Source organism: Leopardus geoffroyi, chromosome C2 (assembly GCF_018350155.1).
Source record: "Leopardus geoffroyi isolate Oge1 chromosome C2, O.geoffroyi_Oge1_pat1.0, whole genome shotgun sequence".
Lineage (NCBI taxonomy): Eukaryota > Metazoa > Chordata > Mammalia > Carnivora > Felidae > Leopardus > Leopardus geoffroyi.
The window spans coordinates 157,736,286-157,755,049 of record NC_059333.1 but is presented as its reverse complement, the minus strand read 5'-3'; the positions used below and the strand labels follow the sequence as shown (position 1 = coordinate 157,755,049).

General features: G+C 47.2%; 1 protein-coding gene across 10 annotated transcripts in view; it reads left to right on the top strand.

The window, feature by feature from the left end:
• ANO10 (anoctamin 10) overlaps window positions 1–18,764 on the top strand; it is a 288,539-nt gene that overhangs the window by 221,165 nt on the left and 48,610 nt on the right. For 3 of the 10 annotated variants that reach the window (XM_045436770.1, XM_045436768.1, XM_045436769.1), the window contains one exon: window positions 14,424–14,812. The exons of 5 other annotated variants lie outside the window; for them this stretch is intronic. In XM_045436770.1, the coding sequence (XP_045292726.1) occupies window positions 14,424–14,594 (171 nt within the window). In that variant the 3' untranslated portion in view covers window positions 14,595–14,812. Of the gene's footprint in view, window positions 1–9,491; window positions 9,611–10,740; window positions 10,977–13,161; window positions 13,912–14,423; window positions 14,813–18,764 lie in introns of those variants that run through there. 2 more of the 10 variants (XM_045436771.1, XM_045436778.1) reach the window with 2 other exon arrangements.

Below are 18,764 nucleotides of genomic sequence, written 5' to 3'. Positions count from 1 at the left end.
CAAGACTTGCCCCGGAGCAGCCCCCACCGTTTCTAAGTCGGCCTTCTGCAGAAGCATTAAACGAGGGGAACTGAGTAAATAGAATCTTGCACTATATTGCAGAGAGTGAGGGGGGAATGACAACGTGTGGGCGAAAGCATCAGAAAACGCCCCGGAAGTAGCAGCTTCTGCCAGTGATCTCCGTATTCTCCTCAAAGACGGTGCTTGGAGGTCTTCGCTCCGACTCCCGATTGCAGCAGAGTGTGCGCAGGAAGACAGACTCCTACGTGCCCGAGCCAGTTCTCTCCAGCGATACGTAGCCTCTAAACCAATGAGCAAATCAATAAGGCGGAGTCATCTGAGAAGACAGACTCTAGGTCCAGGACCCGCGTTCTGACCCACACAGTCCGTTAGGCTACCAAACCACCTTATACAGGAAAATTTTTTTTTTTTTTTTAATGTCTGGGGAGCTGGGAGGAGAAAAATTGAAAGGGGGACCCATCCAAGCTGACCCTCTGATAGAAGCAAGGGCCTCCAGGATGGTGCACGAGGCGGGAATCCCCACACTGGAGCAGAGCGTGCCCCCAGCGAGGCAGGGTGTCCCCAGAATAAGACTTGTGATAAGAGTACAGAGAAGAGGGAGGAGCGCGCGTCCACCAGCTGGACGCAGCCGGGGAGGGGACTAGATTCCCGAGGTCTCCTGGCTGGGGACAGGTTCACCTAGCCAGTGTGCTTGAGTCGTAGACACCGGGCGTCGTGCTCAGCAGTGAGGGACCAGAAGCACTCACAGCAGTGTCGGGAAGCCTGTTACCCGCTCTGACACTTCTCGTCGATCTGGGGGTGCTGGCCAACGCAGCTACACAAGAGGAAGAAATAGGAGGTCGAGTAACCTGGATGGAAGACGCAAGTGTATCATTACCTGAAGGTTATAGGGTTGTATATCCAAAAACCACAAGATAAGTAATTGGAAACAAATAGGAAAACTTGGTAAGGTTACAAGAGTCATCTAAAATTATTTGTTTCCTTTCACAAGAAAGAACAGCCATTTGAAGATATTATTGAAGAAAAAGTCTCATTTACTGAAGAAGCCAAACTATAAAACCTTTAGGTAGTAATTGATCAAAACAATATGGATAATCTATATCAAGAGTATTTTTAAAAGTCTGCTGGGACCAAAAGATTCAATCTTGTGAAAATTTGATGCCAATTGAAGTATATAGAAACAGACATTTGAGAATAGCAAGGAGATTTCTGAGTAAAAGAAGCAAAATGAGGCCTCTAGCCCTGCCAGATATTAAAATGTATTCTGAATAATACAATAGTTATAGCAGTTGAGTCCATTTTGAATTAGGGAAGAAACAGATTGGCGGAATACAGAGTCTGTAAGTGGACCCAAATAAAACTGGGACTTCAGCGTATGGTAAGATTAACATTCTGCGGCAGTGGGGAAAAAGAACTGTTGTTACATGGTCTGATGACAAAGAGTTGTTTGGGGGAAGTTATTACAGTTTGTTTCACCTCATTCCTTACACACCTCTTACCACCACCACCCTGCAAAATTTAGATGGTTAACAGATACAGAAAGTATGACAATTTAAAACTTCTCTGTGACAAAAGAGAAAGAGACAAAACTCAACAGATAAATCGGACAAACTGGGGAGATACTTGCATGAAAAACGGTTAATATCTTTAATTTAAAAAGAATTTTGAGGGGCGCCTGGGTGGCTCAGTCGCTGATCTCGCGGTTCGTGAGTTCGAGCCCCGCGTCGGGCTCTGTGCTGATGGCTCAGATCCTGCTTCAGATTCTGTGTCTCCCTCTCTCTCTGCCCCTTCCCCGCTCGTGCTGTCTCACTCTGTCTCTCAAAGATGAATAAACGTTAAAAAAAATTTTTTTAAAGAATTTTGATAAACCCATTTAAAAGGACAGTCCAGTAATCAAAGTTAACATAAGAAGAGGTGTTCAGCCTCACTCACAGTTAAAGAAACATAAGGTCACACAGCAGTGAAATACCGCATTTTACACGTGCTGTTGCCAAATGTCGGGTGATGATCTGTTCTCGTCTGGTATGGGGAAAGGGACACTTTTATGTACTTGACAGAAGTGTGAATTGGCTTAGCCTTTCTAGAATGCAGTTGAATCAAAATTTAGATTACCCTCCAAGCAGAATGACTCTCGCCAGGGTAACAGTTCTAACCGCAAAGTGGACCAAAATGCAGGTGTCGAAACATCTCCATTAGCAAGAACCCTGAGACGGCTAAACTCAGTAGGAGACAGATGAAAATAATCGTTGTCTGATAATGGTTCCATATGAAAAAGTTCTGTGAGCCTGCTTTTTAAAAAGATCTCTTTGTGCTGGAGGCTGTGCACACGTGTGCGTGTATGAGTGCGTCTTTGCTGTTTTATGAAGTGGAGAAAGCAGGGTCGAACAAATTTGAGTTCACTTTTGAAGAAGAGAAGGAAGGGGAGAAAAATGGACAAATGGCAGATATGTTTTTGGGGAGAAGGGCGCCTGGGAAACGCTGAACAGTAGTTACCTTTGAGGAAGGATCAAGAGTTCTCTTTTACATACCATACGGTTCGAATTTTCTGGCCCTGCACGTGCATTACTTTTTTAAGGTCAACGGGAATTCTTCGGGAGGGCGATTATTTGCCATTTGTTACCTGTATGCTTTTCTGCGCTTGAAACGCTAATGTAAGTAGACAAGGAATGAACCCTCCCTCGTGTTGGTGGTTTGAACAATTACTCAAGCTCCCTAATGCCATTTTCAGACTCGCCTGAGGGCATCCTTCACGCATTCCTCCTCCTCCTCCCTTGTTCTTTTTACAGACATTCCTGTGTGTTGTTGCTTTTCTCCTTGGAAAACAAAATGTAAACGCCGGGTGAAATTTTTGGAGTAAAATTTATTTTCACATAACACATGTTTTGCACTGAAGTTTGAAGGCATGAGTCAAGTGGGGAAGCCCAGAGGTGACGTTGAGGCGCAGCGGGATTTGTCTGTAAAGTCCTCAGTGGACCTGAATGACGTCAGGGTAAGACCAAGGCTGAGGGCAGGCCCCCTGAACTTGGCACCCCACTCTACTTCAGAGGACTTGCTCGGCTCCCATTTAGAGGAGAGGCTGAGGGGCACCCGGGTGGCTCAGTCGGTTGAACGTCCGACTTCGGCTCAGGTCACGATCTTGCGGTTTGTGAGTTCAAGCCCCACGTCAGGCCCTGTGCCGACAGCTCAGAGCCTGGAGCCTGCTTTGGATTCTGCGTCTCCCTCTCTCTCTGCCCTCCCCTACTTGCACCCTGTCTGTCTCTCTCTCAAAAATAAAGAGTAAAAAAAATTTTTTTGTTTAATAAAAATTAAAAAAAAATAAAGGAGAGGCCGAAACTCTAGGGGTGAGGGGCAGAAAAGTCAGCAACCTGGTGGGGGCAGAGCACAGTACCCCCCCCCCCCCCCCCCGCCACAGCCAGGTTCCTTAGACTTGTGACAAGCATGTGGGCACAGACAGCTATAACGGCCTCGGTGTTCAGATCCCCAATCTTACACTCACCTCTTTCCTCAGATGTGGTTGCAGGAGGCCCGGGTGCCCTGTGGTTCCTCCTGGGCTGTCCTGGGCCACACCGCCTCTCTTCAAACAGTTGTCCTCCCTGTGCCTTGTCCCCACGGTGAAAGCCTCCCCCCGAGAGAGAACCTTACCAAATGGAGGTGTCAGGGGCTAAGCCGCATTCTGTGAAGGCACCCACTCTCCCTCCCGCCTGCCAGCGCCCCGTCCATCTCCTTAACAGGTGCATTTCCAAAATGTATCCAGGAACTTATGTGCAGTAATTGCTTATGAATATGTGCATTCTGTTTATGCGAGTTTCACCACTTATGCCCCAGGAAGACTGTGATGGCCAGTGGTCCGGAAGAAAAGTTTAAACACCCAAAGTGAGATTTATAGTCACGGGAACTTTTTTACACTTTTAAATTTCCATTTATTAGCATATTATTAAAGCAGGACCATGATTGACACTTTCAGGCTGAAAAAAAATTATTAGTATAAAATCCTTTGGGAGAAAAGGCAAGAAAACATGATTTCAAAGAGGAGCAAAAAGAAAAAAACATAAAATTGTTACTATTAACGAAGAGGGTATCCATCCACTTCTTGAATAGGTGATGGTGGGTATCACATCCCCGTGGTATTTCCTGGACATCTTTAAAAGAGTGAGCTAATAGTTTATTTTTAATATTTACACTATGGTAATATGCAATATCTACAGTAAGCTAGAAGATACATTTTCATAACTACCTAATTTATGGTGAAGGTTTTTAAATATTTTATTTTAAAGTTTATTCATTTATTCTGAGAGAGAGAGAGAGAGAGAGAGCGCATGCATGGTAGAGGGGGGAAGGCAGAGAGAGAAAGAGGGAGAGAAGATCCCAAGCACATCCACACTGGTAGTGCAGAGCCCAGTGGGGGCGTTGAACTCACGAACCACGAGATCATGACCTGAGCTGAAACCAAGAGTCGGACACTAACCAACCCGAGGGCCCCCATGGTGAAGATTTTTGATGTCAACATAAAATAGGATGGGAGGGCACATAGCACCCAAACATTTTCAGGGGTATGTAAGCAAAAACGTATTTTAATCGTATAGCACTGTCTTAGGAAGAGCTTTGGTAAATCAGGTTTCTGCAGCGGCTGCATTTCTAGCGAGGTTCCATACGTTGGGGCAAACAACCCCCTGGCCACCTGTACACCCCTGAATTCCTTGTCAAGGTGAGATCCTGCTTCACGCGAGTGAGGCTTTCCTCTTGATCAGGATGGCACATTGCCATGCATTTGTCGGAAAAGCAAAGGCTCTGTAATGATGTTGGGTATTAACATGTCTCGTATTACTAAGTGCATTTACCTAGAAGTCCCACTGCAGGGCTGCTGTACTCGCTCTGGGGGGGGCTCAGAGGTGTGAGTGTTTGCTGTGGACAGTGATCTGTCAGATCATGTCAGCTCCTGGCTTCCCCTGGCTTCCCATCACAGCCTACCTGACAGCGAAACAAAGCCCTAATTCAAAGGCAAAATTTATTTACACTCGTCGTCATTGAAAGATGAAGCACTAACCAAAATTCTGTCTCGTATTTTACTTAACTTATTTGTTTGTTTGCTTGTTTGTTTGCTTGTTTGTTTGTTTACAGGGAGCTCTGTGCCCAATGTCTGGCTTGCTCTCATGACCCTGAGACCAAGAGTTCCATGCTGTACTGACTGAAGCAGTCAGGCGCCCCTCCCTGTTGCATGTTATTTTAAAAGAAGAAAACAGCCTAAAAGATTTTAAGTCCCTTTGGGCTTTTTTCTTAAGCCATAGATGTGATTCTGTGATTAATATCACCTTCTAAGAAAACGTGATTTTGGTGCTGATTTTGCTATTAAGGTTCTGGAGGGACAGAAATGTCCTACAGGTTTTGACTCCGCATATCTCCCAAATGCCTTAAAACAGGACATTCCTAGCCAGCTCGCACTAGAGATGATCTTAAATTCACGTGTGTGCGGCTCAGATGTCTCCGGTCCATCGAGTGGACAGGGGTGGTGAGTGCTGTGCTCGGGGTTCCTTGGGGCCTGGAACCACAAACCAAGTAGAAGCGTTCCTCTCTCCACTATACCGTGTTGAAATCACGATCTGAAAATCTGACCTGGGACGGAGGCTGGACGGTGGAGCCTGTGGCAGCTGCCCCTCTCCTGTCCCCCCTAGTGCCGGCCCGGGCTTCGTGGTGTGGTCACCACTGCACCACGGGCCACACAGGTTCACGCTTCTGTCAGTTGAGACGGACATTTGTGTTACGTTGCCTGTTGAGCCTCACTGTGCAGAGGTCCCGAGAAGCCCGGAAGGTCCTAGATGGGAAAGGTCGCCCGTTTAATGCTTTTCAGAAACTCAGATGAACTGGCACGTCTTCAGTTTACTCGCTGAACTATGGACATTTCTCGGATGTAGAATTTGTCTTCTCTTTCTTTCAACTGACATTTAACTATCTGCCCTGTGAATACGTAGAGCCCAACTCACGGGGCTCTGCCCGCACATCAGAGGCAGAGAGGGCTTCTGCTGTGTCCTCCGGTCAGTCAGAGGGCCCCAGGTCAAAACTGGAGTTATTGAAGGCGTATTTTGGAATAAATCTCATTAATGCCTACCTAGCCCATCCCTGGGCTCTTTCACTGTTAAGGGACCAGAAATCGACGGTAAAATTGTCAACAGAAATTATTACTTTTGAATAATTAGTATTTTATGTTTAATTTACATTTGAATCACTACTTTTCAATTCAGGTTCTCATTCTACGGACAAAACGTGACTGAGAAATTTAGGTCCGTTCTTAAATTGGGCAGTGCATCTTGAATGGAGAAGTTTAGATAAAGACACGTGTGCCTGGGCCCCACACCTAAAGAGTCTGATTCCCTAGATCTAAGGTGGGGCCCAGGCGCCTACATGTAAAAAACCCCTCCTATTGCTTTAGTGCCCCCCCCCCAATCCGGAATCCCCAGCAAAGATAGATGGATCCCAAGCATGTCCAGGGGAGTGCCAAGAGCTAGCAGGGTCTGGGCCAGGGTCTGCCACCATAAACGAGGCAGATGGCCTCTTTGCGCCTCAGTGTTTTGTTTTATGAAACGAAGAGCTGGTTGCGTGCTCTGTGCGAAGGCCCAGAAATCTGCCACTTGCCCAGCGCTGTTCTACTGCAGGAGCCCCGAAGCCATTTGGAGACGTGCTCTGTGCATGGTAGCTGTTCCTCTTAGCCGTGGTGGGAGGGGACCGGGGAAAGGAGAGGTACTGAGGGCAGGTCCTTCGTGGGGGTCAGATAGGAAACTGTGGCATTTCTAAGTACACAGGCGGGTCAGATGTACGTGAAGGTGAGAGGCAAACTGGAGAAAATGAAATGGTTTGCTCTGCAGACAGAATTCTCAGAGAGTCAGGTTCCAGTCGGTAAGACCTTTGCGAGAATTCCAGAGAGTAAATATCATCCTCGCGACGCCCTTTTGTTTCTTTTCAAATTGACGTGCTCAGTTCTCGGTAATTTTGAGATTTAGTTAAAAATAGGAAGGAGCCACTCAGCGTCCTAGAGCACGAGGACCCCGCGTCCTCAGAACAGCTCCCACTTCAACCGGCCTCCGGGCAGCCGGGCGTCCCAGGGCCAACCAGCCACAGAAGCCAGGGCGCTGGGCCCAGACGCAGCTTTTCAGAAAGATGACAGCCTCCGAAATCAGTCAGAACAAGATAAAGACTTCTAAGAGGAGCCCACGATGCTAAGTATGGCCCTCGAGGACCTCGAATCCGGTGTGGGACCCTTGCCTGGGCCAGCGGCCTCAAGTCCCGTCTCTGTTTCCTAGAGGGAAGTATGTTTAAACCCTTTCTGGCACCTAGCAGTCATCTCTGAACTTCCCTTGCCCTGCCTCCGTGCTCTCGAGTCGGGGTAGGTAAACCTGGCTTTTAAGCGCGAGTTTCGCCGGACTGTTGAATGTGTAGTCACGGGCTGGTGTCCCAGCGTGCGGGTCAGGAGGAAAGGAGCCCGGAGAAAGAACCGGCTTCCGAGAAAGGCACTGGCCGTGGGTGCCGGACGCGGCCTCAGTCCTCAAGGACAGACGGCCCATCTCCCAGGGCCCCACGCCGGGTGCCGGCCTCGCGGGCTACGGGGCCTCGAGAGCTGGGGTGGCCCCTCCGAGCTGACCTCTCCCCTCCTCCTGTGTTGTCATCTCCCCAACACAGCAAGGCCCTGGGAGGTGGTGCCCACCGCGCGTGGTCAGAGCGAGGCTCCGGTGAGACACAGCGTGTGTGTGTGTGTGTTGGGGGGGGGGGGGGGGAGGGAGAGACGAGGGTGGCGAAGCAGGGCAGGGACCCCCTCGAGCTCGGGGGCCCTGTGTCGCCGGGCCAGCCGGGAAGGAATTCTGGGAAACTGGTGCCGTGAAACCGGTTTAGGTGACGCGTCGCGACTCCCCGTTTTCACGGCCCGCACGCAGCTGGGCAGCAGCCGTAGTGGAGGGACTAACAGGTGCGCTGTTGACAGTCCCCACGCGCCCTGCTTCCTGGCAGCCAGCCGCCGCACACCTCCCTCCGCCCTCAGCTTCACGGGGGAGCGCCCCGCGGCGCGTGGCACAGGGGGGTCCCGGGACCCACCTCTGTGCCTCCCCCCCCCCCCCCCCCCGCGCCGCACCCGGCCAGGCGGCTCTTCACCCCTGCGCTCCCTCCTCCGGCACAGGGCCTGACGCCCAGTGGACTCTGAACACATCTCGGCCCCCTCAAACTGTGTTTGTTGACTCCCACGTAGTTGAGAAGCTAATATATTAAGTAAATGACAAGTGACGTCCTCGGACAAGAAAAGAGGAGCCTTAAAATAGGTCCGCTGGCGAAAATGGAAACAGCTGGGTCATATGCCTTTCTGGGATCACTAGGTAGAGAGTGCACTCCGAGGAATCGGGTCCGAGCACTTCCTCAGCTCCCCATACCGAGCCCTAATGAAGCCCAAGTTCTGTGCTTTTCCCCCCAAAAAGACCGTGCTTGATATCAGCGACAAGGTGGCTCCCAAAAGATGGTAAAATAAACCCAAATCAAGCCAGACAGAATTCTAAAGTCGTTTTTACTTTGCGAGAAGTATCTAGACTCTAGAACAACCTTCTTCTTACCACGGATGTGTAGACATTTTTCCCCTGCATTTTCTGTTCTCACTGGAGAAGCGTGCTGTAAGGTACACAGAGCCGTATAGACGTTGAAATAAGATGCTCCACTAAAGCTCCAGAAAGCCTCTGATCATTTTTGTCTTCTCTAGTAAACAGGGTTGGAATTTGTTACTCATCTCATTCCCCTGGTTTTCTAAGCAAAATTTTAAATTGTAGCTCTTAGTTTTTTCCCCAGATGTAAGAAATCTAGCCAAATGAGAACCAGATCTATTTTTACTTGGGGAATTACCGAACAGGCCAGGAAACAGAATAAAATGTAGCGTTTTCCTAGCCAACATGTAGGTAAACTGGAAGCACCGTGGGCAGAGGAAGCCTGAGAGGACAGTTCTGTTCCACGTGGAACGGCCTCGAGTTCACCGTGCTGCCCAGGTGACACCCTGTGCTTTGGACCTGGCTCACGTTCGTCATCAAAATGTGTCGGCATTTGTAAAGAAAAAAGTTCACCTTACAGCACATTACTTTAGAGATTTCAGAATGCTTACAACCACGTGTATATTTTTTATTTCTGGTATAATCGTATACAGTGTTCGTTTCAGGTGCACAGTGAAGTGATTCGACAGTTCTCTGTGTTACTCGGTGCCCATCATGACAAGTGTGCTCTCAATCCCTGTCACCTCTTTCGCCCATAAAAACTATATGTTTTAAAAGAGAAAAAATGTATATTCTGGCAAGATAGTAAAAGTTCTAAGAGTTCCAACCTCAGCTTCTGTACTAGAATAATAGTGATGTTGCCTTGAGGCCCAGCATGTGTGAAAGCAGGCCTTCCTTTTCTAGGAAAATGCCCGGGCTGTTATGAATGCGTCTGTTTACTTATTTTTTAACCAAATACTCTAGGATATTAAAGACTATATTGTCGGCTCACTAAGATCAAAGATATTTGTCCGTGACCACCAGACGAGAAGCTTCTTAGGGACAGGATTACACCAGACACAGATTTTGTATTTGCTGAGTAGGTGAGTCCGTAATTAAATGAACATCACTAGGGTCAAAGCCCCAGCTCTTTGTGCCTTTTTCTGTTACTAAATTCTAGTCTTTTGACTTTGAAATTATCTTCTGCATGTTATATTTGGGATTCAGGAAACCATTATTGAGTATTTACTATGTCAGGAAACCATAGACTTTTTAACTTTTGTTTTTAATTACTAGTAAATTGCTAAAGTAGAAAATATTTAATATAATAAATGGTATTATTTTCCATTGATTTCTATTGCCACAGAACCTCAGGGATATGATTGAATATTATATCATGCAGTGAATGTAAACCTAAGAGATTGGGCTGAAAATTCAGTGATTGATAGACTAGAAAATTTAGACATTAAAGTAAATCCTTAAGAACAACACAGATTTGCCCCTGTGTCCTGAGAATAGAATACAGAGAACAAGAAATGTTTGGTTTAGGAACTTTTTGAAATACTACCTAATTAAAGGAAAATAATCATTCTACATTAATAATGGCTCTAAGAACATAAATAGTAAATTACACTGAATTCATACATGAGTCATAATTAAAATACAGATATTAAAATTCAGCAAGTATTAAGTGCATTCTGTGACCAAAACACAAAAATATGAATTATCAGGAATTCCCTATATCATGTAATTGTCCAATGTTAGAGGAAAAATTCTCAATCCTGTCCCAAACCCTGATTTTACAGATTAAGGAAAGGGTCATTAACTGTGGTTGTTAGCTTGCAAGATGGGCCCCAATGTTCCCTGCCTCTCTACTGTGTACACCCATTTGAAGTCCCATCCCAGTAGGATACTACAGAATAGTGTTAAGTCTCTTCTGAAGCTAGGTCACTACAAATTTATTTATATATAGTTATAAATTTTTAATGACCTAGCTTAATGTATATATATATATATACATAAATAGCATATATATATATATATGTATATATACGTACACACACACATATATATAGCTTATATATATGTGTGTGTGTGTCTACATATATATATATAAATATATATATATATATATATGTAATTTGTAATGACCTAGAAGAAGACAGAAGCTATATATATGTATGTCTATATATAGCTTCTGTCTTCTTCTTCCTCTTGGATCATTTGCTCTTAGGAAACTAGCTGCCATGTTGTGAGGACACTCAATGTTGGAGGAGGTCAAGAGGATGTGGTGGCTGGTTGACCCAAGACCTGGACCCTGGGCAGTCAGAGGCTCCTCCCCTGTCCTTGGAATGTCCGTTCTAACCACTACTCCAACCCCAGGAGCCATTTTGGAGACACAGCCTTGAAAGAATAGTTGTTGAGACCATCTGGACTGTATATATGACCGAATCCCCCTAAGATCTCTATATAAATTTTAAGATTCTGGTGGGCACGTATGGAGATCTACTCGTCTTGTGGTCACCCAAGACACACCTCGCATGCAATTGCCCTGCTGCCTACCTGGAGACCACTCCAGGTCTGCCTCTTTTTGCAGGCTCTGCTTGCCCTTTATGTGTGGGGGCCAGTTTCAGGTTTCACCTGAAGAACCCCCAAGGTTGTGAACCAATACCCAAGCAGCCAGTGGAGAGCCTCAGATGACTAGGAACAACCAAGTGAGTGAACCATCTTGGAAACAGATTCTCTAGTCCAAGCGTGGGCAAACATTTTCTGTAAAGAATCAGGTAGTAAATATTTAAGATGTATAGGCCATACAGGCTCTATCAAAACTACTGAGTTCTGCTGTTGTAGTGCAAAGGCAGCCACGGGTAATACGTGAATGAAAGGAATAGACTGTATCCCAACAGAAGTTTATTTATAAACACAGGCAGTGGGCCAGATATGGCCTGTGCACCATGATCTGTCATCCCCAGCTCTTAGCCTCAGTCGGTCGCTCAGATGACTGCAGCGCCTGCTTCCTGACTGCACAATCATGGAGGCCCTGAGCCACAACCACCCGGCTGCTTCCAAATTCCTGACCTACAGAAGGAAGGAGAATGACTGCATGTTGTTTTAAGCCACTCAATTTCGGAGTAATTTGTTAACACAGTAATAGGTAACTAATGTACCAATAATCCAGGAGAGGAGGCTGGGGACAGATGAACCCAGTTTGACTATGAGGTGCTAATTGTTGAGGCTAAGCGGTAGGTAGATATGGGGATACGTGACACTGGCCTCTCCACTTGTGTGTAATAAGTTAAAAGAAAAAACCTGGTAAGTGATTTGTCTGCAATCAGCCCATCACAAAACCACAAAGCCCGTGCTGCATACCCGCTCTCTGGCTCTGAAGTCCTGTGTTCTCTCGGCTTCCTCTTTCTGCATAAATAGCAACCAGTATAGATTTGGCTGTTTGCCCAAGTTTCCCCTCAATTCTTTACCACCTGAGTCCCTCCAACTTAACATTCAAGATAGTTCTTTGGACCTCGATACCATCGTTCTTGTTGAGCCATCCTGGAGACCGTTGTACCTCTTCCTAGCTCTTTATAGTATGGACTGTAGAGTTGGTCATTCCTGGGGGATGGAGCCTTTGCTCAGAGACCCAGAGTCCTACCTGCATGTGGCCTGGGATAGAACAGTGCTAACTGTTCACATTCGTATTGAATGCTGCTGCCACCAGAGCACCCGCAAATCCATTATCTTTTTTTAAAAAGAATTTCTTTTTTTTTTTTTATTTTTTTTTTCAACGTTTATTTATTTTTGGGACAGAGAGAGACAGAGCATGAACGGGGGAGGGGCAGAGAGAGAGGGAGACACAGAATCGGAAACAGGCTCCAGGCTCTGAGCCATCAGCCCAGAGCCCGACGCGGGGCTCGAACTCACGGACCGCGAGATCGTGACCTGGCTGAAGTCGGACGCTTAACCGACTGCGCCACCCAGGCGCCCCAAAAAGAATTTCTTTAATGTTTATTTATTTTTGAGAGAGAGAGAGCACGAGTGGGAGAGGAGCAGAGAGAGGAGACACAGAATCCGAAGCAGGCTCCAGGCTCTGAGCTGTCAGCACAGAGCCCAATGTGGGGCTCAAACTCACAAAGTGGGAGACCATGACCTGAGCCAAAGTCAGACGCCCAACCGACTGAGCCACCCAGGCGCCCCGCAAATCCGTTATCTTAAGTAATTCTTACATAGCCTCTGAGGAACGGCCTGGCAGGTGTCACTCCAGGATTACATAGGTGAGAAGACAGAGACTCTGAAAGTTTAAATGGTCAAATAAAGGTGCTGGGTTCAGTGTTCTTGCTTCCTTCCTATACTACTTCTCTGATGCTTCAGGACAAACAGGATTTGACATTAAATAGAATACAGTTCACTTTGTGAAGACACAGTGGGTTGGCACATAGTAGGTTCTAAAATGAGTTTAACTTCGCTTTAAAATCCCTCTGAAATTAGAAATTACCCTGAAAGGGTTTTAATTGGCAATGTAAATAACTTAATACATTGATCGTTAGGTCCGTGACGTGGATATTTGAGATAACTTGTCTTCTGATACATTGCATCGACTGTATGTTCTCACCTCCCCCCTGGAATCAGAGAATGAGTCTGGATTGTTCTGCTCCCGTAGTTCCCCAGGAAGACCGTGAACTAAGGTTCAGTGGTGGATTTTGAATATCTCATGCATTTAACCAGATGTCTTCGGTGACGCCATTTACAAATGAGAGAAGATGATGCGAATAGGTGAAGACAGTGGTGGGAGAACAAAGAGCAGAATAGCAGACCTGGTGAAGTGTCATTGGATGATGAAATTCAGTTCTAAAGTACATCCCCTCCTCGTTCCTTTTTCCTTCCAAAAATCTGTTTAGTGTTGTGTTCTCCTCTCCTGAACATGTGGTTGGAAGGAAATGAATTTTTTTCTCATAAATTTTTGAGTTTTTATTTTGTTTATTGGTGGCTGTCCTTTCAGATAGAGTATACAAAGCAGTTACTGTCTGCCAGGTAACCATGTTACCAGGGCTGTAACTTGAAATTCTTGACCTCCCCGCCCCCTCCCCCAAACCAAGCTGGAGGAAAAAAAATCTCTTTGTTATTTGGAAAGTAAATGGATCTCAAGATTCTCTCCGGTTCTTCATTCAAGCTGCTTAAAGCAGTGTTCGTGTGGGTAGATTTGCAGGCTCTTTTGTTTGAATTGTCTCGAAAAAAAAAAATGAGAGGCATATTTTTAATTTTCGAGTCTGGTTTTAGTCACAGGCACGAGAGGAAAGGAACTGCCAAATGTCTGGGAAACACAGCACCAACGCCTCTCCTTTCCCATGTGATAAATATTGTTTTGATTAGAAGCAGAATAAAACCAGGTTGCTTTTTTTGACTTCTTGGACTAATGAGTTCGCTTTTTCTTTTTTTTTTTTTTTTAATGTAAGTTGTAGAAAACCATTTCCAAAGACATCGGTCTGGGTTATTTAACCTTTATTCAGGATAGCTGTGCACAAATCATTTCTGTGAAAATGACGTGTGATTAAACAGTTACCACCCAGAAACTCGCTAAGGAATTGTCATGTCTATGTGCGTGCCAAAACATTGGCCCCAAGTGAAGCATTTTGGTTCCCTGAAGGGTATCAAATATGCCAGGAGCAGAATGGGTGGTTTCATGCCCTGGGTGTTACATGGCTTTTGAGGTCAGGTATACATGTCTCGGGAATCCCAGCTTCACTGCTGAGGAACCCTGGGCACGTTACCAAACATCTATGGGCCTCAGTTTCTTCTTCTGTGAAATGGGCGTAATGACAGGAATAACCACACGGGGTAAGCAAGCAGTCGGGTCCAGGCCGGCAGCCGAGTCTGAGTCTATTGCTTGTCCACCGTTTTCCACCATAGAGCAGATGGGTATGGATGACAGAATTCTCTGCTGAGTGCAATGGAGAGCTTGACCACCGGGAGACAAAAGACTCCTTTTTAATACTCCACCCTTGGAAATGGATGGGTTTCATACGCCATCCTTGGAGACCTTGCAAAAGAGAAGGAACTGCCTGCTTTGGACATTTACCTACTTTCTGGCCGTGAGCTGTCTCAGATCCCACCCCCCCCCCCACCACCCCCACCACCCCACCCTGCCCAAGCTCTGTGGTTCCTTCAAAACGGTTACTCTCCAGCTGTACGTTAACCCAAAACAGGTCATTTTGAAATGCGAGTCAGCCAAAACTCATCTGGACTTCAAGTGAATTTCTGGAAATGAAAACTGGGGTCACCTCCCCGGGCAGTGGGCTGCTTTCAGAAATTACAGCGGGCGGGGCGCCTGGGTGGCGCAGTCGGTTAAGCGTCCGACTTCAGCCAGGTCACGATCTCGCGGTCCGTGAGTTCGAGCCCCGCGTCGGGCTCTGGGCTGACGGCTTGGAGCCTGGAGCCTGTTTCGGATTCTGTGTCTCCCTCTCTCTCTGCCCCTCCCCCGTTCATGCTCTGTCTCTCTCTGTCCCCAAAATAAATAAACGTTGAAAAAAAAATTAAAAAAAAAAAAAACAAAACAGAAATTACAGCGGGGCTCCGCTGGGTACTTGCTCTCTCAGTGGCGACATTCACGCGTCGTGGGCTTGAAATAAAGGAGAGCTTAGAGTTTCTAGTAGGAATAGTGGTGCGAGATCAACGTGGTAGGACAGAGCTGCAGGGTAGGATTCTGTAGAATCTGTGTGCGTAGGTCAGTCACCGTTTTCGTTTCTTCCGCCCCCCCCCCCAATCTCCCCATCTCTGTCTCTTCTTTTTTCCTGGTTTTCAAGAAAGCAAAAGGCCTACGTGCCCAGAGTGGCCATTCTTTGCATTTTATGTTATCCATACGCCGCCCTCCTTTTAACCCTTCATTCTTCATGTTTGGGTTACTATTTGCGTGCACGCTCGCTCTCTCTCTCTCTCTCTCTCTCTCCCCCCCTCTCTCTCCGCTTCATTTCCTTTTAGCAAACTATCCTGCTTTCTCTCCTGTGGATCGTTGCAGATGCTCATTCATGCACCCCTGGTCTCAACCCCTCCCCCGGGATGGCCACAGACTCGTGGCCTGTGCTCTTGGCCAGCATTCCTGCTTGGGAAGCTGTGTGTCAAGGATAAGGGTGACAGCCCTCGTGAAGACTGCCCTCTCTTAGTGGGGGGCTTGGGGTTGAGGGGCTCATCTCCTCTCCGCGTGGCCCGTGCTGGCACCCTCCAGTGCGGCTGACCCCTGTGGGGCCTGGGAGATGTGCGGGCTGCTTTCCTTGTAAGAGCAGAGGTTGGAATGGACCTCATTCAGATGCCGCTGTCAGAGATGCAGCCTGAGGCCAACTTAACTCGCTGTCCCCTGAAGAAAATGGCCCACCCCTTCGATGGTCATAATTAACTCGCCTCTGAACGTTGCCATACCAGATGGCACACGAGGGGCTGTCTCACCTGGAACCAAGAAGTGCATGCATCCTAGGGAGGAGAACACTCTCTGTCCCTCCTCTCCAGAAGCCTCTCTCCAGGCTTGGGCTGAGGAAAGTACAAAGTAGGGTGGGAGAAACAGGAAAGAAAAGGCTGAACAGTCGAGAGCCCTAACAGAAGCTGCCTCCTGCCAGATCCTGAGTGCAGCTTTGTTCGTGGCCCTGCCGTAGTAGAGCTTTTGCTTGAGATCAAAGTGCACATAATTTTTGTTGTTTCAACAAGGCAGGGAATAAAGACCATTGTTTGCCGTTTGTGTGGTCTCTTTCACTTGGTCAAAAAGAGTCTGTGACAGAGGCCCTGAGGTCTAGACAGCGCTAGTTTTGAGATAAGCCGCTGACTCAGTGATGCTGGAGCGCCCTCTGGAATGGGGACAGTAACCACAGGAAGTAGGGTGATGCTCCCAAGAGCCAGTCCAGCGCCTGGGCGTCGGCTGTGTTCTCAGCCATCGCCGGTGTCCTGCCTGGGACGGTGGGGACCACCAGGCATCTCGACAGTCACCTCTGCTTGCCTCCTTTTCCATATTCTCTTAAAACAACTGCATCAGCATTTCCGATCTGCCCCCAGTGGGAAGCTGTGTGTCACCCACCCCCCGAGGCTCCCTCAGATCCCCGTTCAGACCGCACACACTCGGCCAGGGGGTGGCTGAGTGGTAATGAGCTGTCGTCGTTGTGGGGGGGGCCGAGCGGGTTCGATTTCCATTCACATTTGGCTATAGGACCTGGCTGTCCTTCATCCCTAATTCCAGGAATGCTTGTGACAGTCCAGATACCCCTGTCTTGTAGAATCGTTTGTTAAAATACGTACGTACATCTTTCCTCTCTGGAACTCGGGCCTGTCCTGCCGACAGACACAGCGTGCGCCAATCAATCAGGTTAACTGTAGAGAGAAGAAAAAACTTAGGTTCTCGTGAGTTAATTATGTCTTAACGCGGTGGCAGTCTCAGGAAGAAATGGTTGGTTAGCACGTGGCTGATCCCCTTGAAGTTGATTTTTCTGGGAAACAATACGCCAGACACCGTTGTTCCTGAGCTGCAAAATACAGACTCAGGCATCTTCAAATGGTCCTCCATTAGACTTGAAACCATCTGCTTGTTTGCAGCGAAAATACAAATTTTCCACTGTTCTGAGCACTGTGACGGTGGCATCCCTCCAGAGAAAGCACAAACGGGGCCCTGCGGAAGCACTGTCGCCAGCCGGCTCTGCAAGACACTTCGAGTTCATTTCCACCGATCTGACGAGGGAGCAGAGAACCAAAGAAAAATACAATGTCTTTTCAAAATTAAGCTCCCCTTCTCTAATATCCTCCCGGGCCTCCAGAGGATTAAATCGCACTCAATCCGCCTTCGTCGAGTTTCCACTTGCATTTAGACTCTCACAGCTGTGAGACCATCGTCAGAATCAGTGTGATCTGCTTTTGAGGGAGAACAGTTAAAATGGGAGGGCGAGTCTCCCTGACAGGAATGTCCCCGGGCTGAAGGTGGTATTACGCGTGGCCCCAGAGCGGGCGTCGCCTCTCTCCACTTTGCGGTGAAGTCAGATTGGCATCTCCGCCACGCTGTCCAGGGTTCCAAACCCCCCCACCCTGCAGGGTCGCTGCGTTCACGTGGACTAGACCATCTAAACACCTGTTGCCTTGGGCGATAGACATAGTCGTTGGAAGAATAATTTGGCCAGTGCACACACGCGAAAATGGACACATGCCAGCCGAAGGACCTCGTCCTGCTGACGTTATGGGACTTTTCATCCGGTAACCCGGTGAGAGAGGCGTCAGCTTCTGTGTGCCGTGTTAACAGGACGGCGTCCTACGTCGGAGAGCCATCGGAGAGAAGTTACTCTTCAGACCACGAGGAGTCAAGTCTCTACCTGGAAGTGTTCACAGAAAACCTCTCTTTCCCTAATACAGCACTGTTGTATTCAAAGTATGTGCGGTGGGCGAGCGTGAATTTTCCGAGTGTTCAGTTAGATGAGGTAAGTGGGACGGAATGGGTTTGGGGACATTACCTTCTTGCCGTTACATAAATGGCACCCTGCTTGAGCAGGCACATCAGGGTTTTCATATGGGTCCAAGAGCGCATCAGAGTAGTTTAGCGTGCTGCAGGCTTGGGATGTCTTTCTCTTTTCTTCTCTTCTCTTTCCTTCCTTCCTTCCTTCCTTCCTTCCTTCCTTCCTTCCTTCCTTCTTTCTTTTTAAGAAAATATGAATAGAGAAAGACTCACAATATTGTCATCATGAAAGGTTCCATTACAAGCCAGGTAACAGGATGCAAATACCCTTGCCCTGCAGAATCAGACATGAGCACAGCAAGAAGAGTTGAATATTTCGTAAAATTATTTCTTTAAATGACAGTCATGGGACATATGTAAAATTACTTAGAGAAAAAGTCTTTTTGCAGTAACTTCGTAGTAAAATACAGTTAAGAACAACTTGTGTACTGTTCTCACGCCCTTTGTTTTACCTTTCGCTCAGCTTCTGTTGGATGGGGAGGAAAAAGCTAGATAATCTCATGTAATGTAATACATCTTATTGTGCATCGCCAAAGCAATTAGCATGGCAGAAACAACCCCAGCTTCTCCTTGAGCACAAATGAAGGACTCAAATCGCTCTCTTCCTCCTCCTGCTTTCCTTTTTGAAGATGGGTCTTCAGGAATAACATGCTGAAAAAAAGAGAATGATATTCAAATGTAATATAAAAACTCCCCTTAAAACACTTGAGAGACATTCAGCCTTTATACGTTTGTTTTTTTTTTTTAATCCGGTATTTTGTTAACGTTAACCTCAAGTGTGAAGTACAAAT